General features: G+C 34.7%; 1 protein-coding gene across 1 annotated transcript in view; it reads right to left on the bottom strand.

Moving 5' to 3' along the window:
• LOC104128861 (ryanodine receptor 2) overlaps positions 1-8,899 on the bottom strand; it is a gene marked incomplete at its 5' end in the record, with an annotated part of 147,072 nt that overhangs the window by 117,149 nt on the left and 21,024 nt on the right. The window contains 5 exons of the mRNA XM_035897117.1: positions 970-1,045; positions 4,055-4,132; positions 6,123-6,260; positions 7,353-7,442; positions 8,095-8,173. Of these exons, the coding sequence (XP_035753010.1) occupies positions 970-1,045; positions 4,055-4,132; positions 6,123-6,260; positions 7,353-7,442; positions 8,095-8,173 (461 nt within the window). The remainder of the gene's footprint in view (positions 1-969; positions 1,046-4,054; positions 4,133-6,122; positions 6,261-7,352; positions 7,443-8,094; positions 8,174-8,899) is intronic.

Raw genomic sequence — 8,899 nt, forward strand, 5'->3', positions numbered from 1 at the left:
CTGCCTGAATCCATTTAAGTACACACAAAATGGTAAGCTAGTGAGCAAGTCTGATGGGGGGGGGTGTTGTTGTTCGGTTTGGGTTTTTTTTAGGAAGTACAGCCTTTAACATTGGGATGATTGGATTGGATTTTATTTTATTATCACAAATGTGATCTAATTCCACCTTATTACAGCTGAAGACAGACATGCAAAAATGCATATAAGCATAGTAAGTATAGATGCCCACCTATGGAAGCCATTAAGACTAGAATACATCGTTCAGTTACACATTCAAATACACGCCAAGTGTTCAATGAAGGGGAATGATACTTGCAATTTTCAGGTGGCTAACATACTTGTGTACGTGAAAAGCCTTAAATGAAAAATAGGAGTATTCTGTATCTGAAGTCTGCATTATGATTCTGTTCCTTACACATGTATAAAAAAAAAATTCAAGAGTAGCATATGTATATACTGGAGGAAAAATGCCACATTCTTGACGCCATGTTTTGCTCAGCTGACAAATACATCTATTTTTCACACAAAGAAACTCTCCATCAGAAGCCTCTCCTTCATTCACTGTAGCTGCCTCTAGCCTTCCCAGTACTACGCTCGTTTGCACAACACTACAAGTATTCTCATTGAAGTGCTGCTCAGAGGCAAAAATCTGCTTTCAAAGCTGCCAAATACAGTAGATCCGTCTAAATATCTAGTCTTCCTGCAGTCTACAATTTCCCAGACTTGGCCTATCCTGTGGCTAATTATCCCAAAGAAAGTTTTTACAAAAAGGCTACAAAAATTAAAATAAAAGCTGTACTAAGGGGAAATACAACTAAAGGCATGGAAATTCATGGTGATTTATCAAAGTCACTTCCAGGTAGAACTTTACTTTTTCATAAAACCTTAACTACTGTACCTTTGCTGGAAGTTTACAACTAATAAAAAAAACAAGCATACAATTAAAAAAATACCTATAGTTAATATTACCTTTTGCTTCAAGCTCCATTTTCTTTTTCTTTGCCCATATGTTATGGTAGTTTTCAGCCATCATCTCAGCCATAGCCTTAGGAAAATGGAGAACTTAGTGATACATGTTGCAATTGTTAACCTCCAAAAAGGACAATTTTCTGGTTGACATTAAATAACAAGTTTTGTTCTCAGGGAGGTTCAGTACAATTACACTGTAATGGTTCACTGAAAACAAGAGTTTTTATTGAAAAATTATGATACAGAATTTGGGTAGGATAGGTATATGTATAGGAATTAGGAACCTGGTGCTGAAGAGAAAGCTGTTAATATGAAAAAGGAGGAACCACAAAGAGCACTGGGCTGTCAGATGGGGACTTAATTCTCAAAACAATGCCAGCAAGAATCCCCTGAAGGCACTGATAAGAGAAAGAAAGAACAGCAAGCCAGAGGACTGAATCAAGACTTTTTCCTGCTGGCTGCAGCAGACTGACTATAAACCAATGGATATAGCCTGGTCGAGGTGGATACTCATTTGTGTGAGCACACTGTTAAAAGCACCAACCATTTTACCAGGGACTCCATAGATGCAGCCACAGTTTTTTATTCAGCATGAAATTCTCCTCCAGTGTGCACAACAGAAAGTAAATTATTCCTATAAAACAAACTCTTTCAGACTGGTAAACTAGAAGCTAGACCCCCAAACTAAGCAGAACACAGACAAGCTCTCCAGTCTCTAACTAGTAGGAACTATTTCAACATGAAACAACGTTTTAAACCCACCTCTCCTGTCCTCCTGATTGTATACCCTCTAATTGTACACAATGGTGGAATTTTCTGTAGATTTCACTAACTTCTTTCATGGACCTACAGAAACATTTTTCTCAGCTTCAATAAAGCTTTTGTGTAACTGATATTTCTCAATACCAACTTTATTTGGGAGAGTACTCATGAACTCAGATAACAAATTGAAACTTTTTGGCCATATCTTGTTTGTTTATAGGACAATTTGTTTCATAAAGTTTTCTCCAGTGGATACATCATTACACATTTCTCTCCTGTATGGTAGATGCCTTCTATCATGCAACTTCTTGCCCTGGTGTTTTGATAATCCAGATTAGGACCTTGGAATAATGTAGTGTACTCTGAGGTTTCTTTCCTTGGAAAGCAGGGTGCTACGAAGATGGTCTTGGAGCAAGACCTTGCCACTCACAGATCCAGGATGTGACCAGGTGACCACTTAAGACCAAAATGAGAAGTATTTCCCAGACTTACTGTTTTAGACATGGTCATGATCCCTGCTAGCATAGTATATGCACAGAATGACATAAACATTAAATAGCACCAATTCTTATGTACTAGTTAAAAAAACCAAATCATCAAAAACAACTTTGTTCAAAACAACTAACATTTCCCAGTAACTTAAAACAAGGTTGAAGAATCTAACCCTGAACTCCAACTTTGAAGATATTAAACATTAAAAAAAAATCAAAATTACATAAATTTTATTTTTAAAACTCAGATCTCATTAATACATAACATATTTGGATATTTCCTGAATGACAATATCAGGGCAATTAATGCCTGAAATTGCAGTTTAATTAAATTTGCTTAGCTTTTAAATAACAGATTCTGAAGCTGGTTTCAAAGAAGGCCTTTCTTCATAATTAAGGACAAAGGAATCATAAAGCCAAGCAGCTCTGCTTTATAGCTGAGGGCTACAAAGGAAATAAAATTAATGACAAATGTTAGAGGGTATAGCATAAAAGAGTAAACAAGGGAGTAATAGAAGTTCTAATGCCATATTTTTTTGTGATTTGTGACAGGATGGTTACTTTTCTCTGGGTTTGGTTTACTGCATCATAATACTATGATGATGTTCATATCAAGAGTTGTTTCATGAGCATTAAACAAAGTCTGCACAGTCTTTTGACTACACTGAGTCTATACAGATGCTAAACAGTGCAGATGAGATGCTTAGGGACATGGTTTTGTGGTGGTCTTGGTAGGTTAACAGTTGGACTTGATGATCATAAAGGTCTTTTCCAACCTAAATGATTCTATGATCTATGTAATTACTATGAAGCTGTTCCATGAAAGTGTAATGACAGAAGTAGTGTTATTCAATTATCAATTTTATTAACTCTTTGGAATTGTCAGAAATCTACTGAATGTTTTAACTCAAGTATGATAGTTAATCAGCAGCAAATTCTTATTATTGTAAAGCTAGTCAGCAATCTACAATGGTCAGAAATACAAAACTGGAAACTATAAGATATGAATCAAGGAGGGGAAATCCAGTATGAGAATTTGATCAAAGATACAGTATAGTATATACTGTACAGTTAGCCACTACTACTGCGTGTTTCACTGCACTATGACAGAACTCAGTATGGGCAAACTTAACCCTATGTTTCAGGAGGTTTTTTGTAGCCAGCTTTGAATGCCATGTTACCATCACTAGACTGGTACAAACACTCATGCTAGCTAATTTAAAACTACCTAGTATATGTCTACATAATATTGTAAACATACTCATGGTAAATTAGTAGACTATAAAAACTAGCACCATAGTCCATCAAACACCATGAAAAAACCCTTAACTTTCTACCATCATTTGTTTATCAACTAAAAAAAATATTGTTCCAAATAAGAGGAATCTACTGATAGATCTGTCAAAATCCTACCCTCAACTTCTTCATTCTCTATTCTCATATTTGTTGCAACAATCGTTCCTCATTCTTATTTCTTCAGTTTATAAAAAAGAGCAATGACAAAATATTTTGGGAAGATGGTGGAGAAATGAATGATAAACAGAAAAAAGCTGATGCTGCAAGCTCTTCTAAACAGGATTCTCTTCAAACTGACAGATGTTCATAAAGAGAGCTGGGAAAATCAATCCAGGACTAAAATAAACTCTGAAGCTTTGATGAACCCACCACCACCACCACCACCTCAAAAAAAAAAACCAAACCCACAACCCACAAACCAAAATCAAAACATATCAAAGTAACATAAGGCACCAAATTTGTTTAAAATTAACTAGCAGAAAAGAATAAAAATAAATTATAAAAAACGGTAGGCATATTAAGTGTTTCTGACTTACATGTACGTCTCTGGAGAGGGTGACATTGCTCATATCAATTGCTCGAGGAGTGTAACCATGGGCTGTATCTACAGAGATCTGAATGACAAATGTGCAGAACAGTGGAGTTATACAAGCATTTGGTAAGAAGTTAACATTAACAAGATACTGAAAGTAATGAAAGAACTTAAGGAAAAAATCACTTGTATGTCTCTAGAGAGCAAAAGGATCCTACATAGCCCAGCTGAAAACACATCAAGAGCGGAAAACATAAATGAGATTTAGGCAAAGGTCTACATATTTTGTTCCCAAAGAGAGACAGCCATCAGACGAAATGTCTCTCATTCAAATTCAAATTTCACTTGAACTCATTAAAGATTTGAGCTCATTGTGGATAATGCTGCAGGTGAATTATCAGACAATCTAGTTTAAGCTGTATTCAGTCAAAAATCAAACTTTGAATTTGGCTTTTCAACCCTATTTCTACAAGTAGCAATAGAATCTAGTAAATAAATATCTTTTTCCTTCTGTGCCTCCTCCCCACTCAGAAAATACCACCATTTTGTCATTCTTTCTTTCTGCTGCCTAAATTTGTCACAGGTTTGCTTGTTACATTGGCACGAATGTTTGAAGAAGGATAAATGATGACTGAGATTCCCTGGATGGAAAGCTACTGATGCAAGAACATGGTCTGAAAAGGGGCATCGCTGGGCTTTCCTCTATGGATTCTGCTGTAACAGATACATGTCCCCCACAGGTACACCCTCCTTCAGAAAGAACAGTGTCCAGAATTTTGTTCCTATGTCTGATATTATTTTCATATGTGTGTATATGAGCACGTACAAGGCCTTGAAGTTTAAAGGCCTCCTTTCAAAATGCAGGTATTTTTAATAGAGAATAACACAAAGGATGTACAAGCAGCACACAGTAAATAAATACTGGCAAAGTATTGTAAAGCAAACAATGCAAGCATTCACATTAACATGAATATACTGACTAAATATACTTAAAGTTTCTCAGCTGAACACAGGAAAATGCTATTTTGTGTGTGTGTGATGACAGCACAACACATTTTAAACACAGGATGAGTATTAATATGATAGTGTACTCTGAAATACGGAAATACTTTAGGCTTCAGAAACTCTTCTAGAATATTTATGTAATTTCATTATAGTAAGGAAGACTGTAATTTAGCTACAAAAGATGTTTTCATGTGTTCATATAATTTGAATCTCAACTGTAAGGCCAGGTCATACTAATGACCTCCTTATGCTTAAAGTATATACGAATATCTCTGTCAAGTATAGTCTCTGGGGCTGGTGTTATAAAGTCAAGAAATTTGGAAGCCAAGAAATTTGAAAGGCAATTTTCCCCTCAATTTTACTTCCCCTACTGGTTTGGCTTCATGTGTGTCTGTGCAAATGGGAGAGAAAGAGATTTTCTGCCACCTCCAGTTGAAGTACAAAGTATATAGAGCTCTAAGAGAATATAGTGCCAGTATTTCTTCATTTTATCTTTCCAGCATTTTGATTCAAGAAGGCTATTCTAAAGGAAAAAACCCCTATATTTAACATTTTCAGAATTTTGGCTGCCTATAGATCTAAACTTTATGCATTAATATTGATGTTTGCCTTAATTTTTCCCAAAAAAGAAATAAAAATAATTTTTATATGTACCTTTATTTATTTCTTTACATGCTTAAAGGCATCCATAGCCACCAAATTCCAAAAAATAGAAGACTAAAATCATATTAATACTCGCTATTAAGGTGTAATCACCTACTGATGTAAATAATTCCCCTAAATAATGTAGTTAACTTAAAATCAAGTGAACAAATACATTCCTCTTTCATATTTGTTCAGGGTTTTTTTAAAATGTTTATTAACATATTACTTTGGAACAGCAGAAGAAAGTTCCAGCTTCAGTGACTAGAAATCCAAACCAGTCTTCAGAGTTGTACAACAGCTTGTGAAAAATGCTTTCACATATTTTTATGCTACGGGCTTATTTCATCACTTGTAAAATCAAAGATTGGAGAGATGATTTTGCATGCCTTTTTTTAAAGTAAGTTTTTAATAAAATGGCTCACTTGACTGGTTTGAGATATGCGACGTGTCCGATTATACAGTGCCATGGAATCTCCTTCCCGTGTTCTTTCAATTCGCCATCCCCATGCCAGCATAGTTTTCAGTGATTCTTTGATTGGCCATCGATAAATTTCTTTCTCCTAGAAGAATGCACATGCAATAATTGCCTTGTTTATTATGTAGCTGTACAGAGCAAAAAATAACTATTGGTCTTTGCCTGGTTATACTGAGATGCAAAGAAATGCACTGAAATCAGCCCTTATGGCCCAGGGATACTGCAAAGAAGCAAATAAATCATACAAGATACAAAAACGTTTATCATTTCAGAGGTGGGCAGAAGAATTCTGGCCCTGAGGAAAGCTGATGATCACAGGGGTAATGGTTTTAATGGCATGCTCAGATATAAACTCAAAGGTGGAGCAGTAATTATCAGCAATATTTCGTCTGCTACTAAAACAAAAAGACATAATCATAGAATCATAAAAAAAGTCTGCGTTGAAATGGACCTCTGGACATCATCTGGCTCAACCTTCTATTGAGGTCAGATAAGCTAACCTAATTGGGCTATCAACAGCTATCAAGATTAGGTTGTCTAGGGCTTGCCATGTCATAGCTTGAATATTTCCAGTGCAGGTGATTTCACCATTTTGCTGGACAACCTATTCCATTGTTTAAGTTGTCAAGATAAGAAGGATTTCCAGAAGCATTTCTGTGGAAGCAATTTACACCCATTGCTTCTTGTCCTGTCACTGTGTATTCCGTCTTGGCTATAAGTAGCATTTAGGTACTATCAAAACAAGATTACATCCCCATCAGTTTTCCCTTCTTTAAGCTGAATAAACCCCAGATCTTTAAGCTGAATTAACCCCAGCTGAATTAACCCCAGTTTCTTCATTTATCACGTTCTCCAGCCTTCCTATCATCTTCGTGGCCCTCTGTTGAAGACGAGACAAAGCCTAAACCTAAGTCTTCACTCTGGCAATATGACACTTCAGTTTCACCATAAGTTATGCCATGTAAATTCAGCCATGAGAGAAAATAGGTTGAGTGGCCTATTTATTGTACAATAAAACCCTTCTATCTCTTTTAAAGATTCTGAGGAAGGCAGCAATCACACAGCTGATGTCCTCTACATAAGTTTTTAAAAAGTGATGTAAACAGAAGGTGATATTTTCACAGTGAATGAAGCAATCTTTCAATTACCCTGAATCAAGAATGAACAAATTCCTTACCTTTTCAGACAGTAACTTATATTGTTTCATTAATGGTTGCACTTTTGCAGATTCAGAATATGTTTCACCATACGTCCATCCATTGGCAAACTGAAAACAGTAATAATAAGAGAGGAAAAAATGGGGAAAAGCAAAAAATTATGAAAAATCCTATTTTTATTGGTAAAAAGGAACTGAAAAATACCTCTGCAGAGCTGTTCTCTTAAAATTTCCTTTGTACTATTTTCTCAATGTTTTCTTAACCAACATGTATCTATATCTATACATAATGAAATGAATCATGTAGCATGTCCTCTTTTTGAGAATTAATGATTACACAAAGATAACATTTCAATATATTTTTCTTTGAAATACTTATATAGAGCAAAATACTGGGCTACAGTTGAGGAACTATTTTTAATACTGGACACACAAACTGCACAAAAGAATAAAAGCCCTAAAGAAGTTTTTTGGTTAAAAATTTGACATTTCAAGTTAATAAAACTCTTAAAAAAATAGCAAGTATATTTACTCAAAAGTCAAAAATAAAAATAATGAAATGATGAAACACTACTTTGAAATACTCGTGTGCACTTACAGAACTTTCCCCCCTAAATGCATTTCAAGAAGACATAGATTTGTATCTTACCTACTTACCAACTTGTAGCATTAGGAAAAATAATATTCAGAATAAAATATTTTAAAGATTAAACAGATTCAAATAAAAATTCTGATTTTGCTTTAATAGGAAGACAGTTTTTACCTTTTCCATCGACCATTTGTCATGAGAGTGTTCTGCATATTTGTTAATGAAATATTCTAGCTTTTCAGGGATTGTAATGCTGAAAGTGAAGAGAAAAATATCCATTATATCATACATGCTAAAATGTGAATGCTTTTGTTTTGAAGGAAACTTTCAAATAAATAATTAGTAGTGCATATATTGATTCAAAGCATCTTACTGTGCTCTGCCTCCTCACATACAGTTTGCTCTAAGCCACAGTTAAATCAAGGAAAAAAAAAATCTGAGTTATTTAATGGGCACTGAATTACAACCACAGCTGTTGTAAGAATTTTACTTCTTTGACACACATGTGCAGGGAAAAATCCATAACGATACCAAGCACTCATGCTTTTTGTCACATATTTCTATTACTAGCATTCATTTTGTTAATATTAAAGATACAAGTATGACACACAGTTTCAGAAATAGTGGTAACTTTTTGCACATGTCCATTATAAACTGTGTGCAAACAGTCCTTTTTGAAAGACATCATCTATTTTATATATTCCTATAAATTTTATTATATGCTTGAAGCACTATAACTTATGACAACTCAAAAGTTATGCTCTCAACACTTTATTTTCCACAACCCAAGTGAATATTAAAAATATGAAAATCCTTATTAAAATAGAAAAAACCACAAATAAATATTAGCCCTTCAAAGGGTGTACAAGACTGCAGAAGTTAAGGTTTCTTAAGCATTAAAGGAAAAGCAGCTATCCTTAACTGTCAAACAAGCACTAGAGACAGAATCCTCTTACAGAAATAATTTATCAAATATCAA

This window comes from Egretta garzetta, unplaced genomic scaffold (genome assembly GCF_000687185.1).
Source record: "Egretta garzetta isolate BGI_Z169 unplaced genomic scaffold, ASM68718v1 scaffold887, whole genome shotgun sequence".
Taxonomy (NCBI): Eukaryota; Metazoa; Chordata; class Aves; order Pelecaniformes; family Ardeidae; genus Egretta; species Egretta garzetta.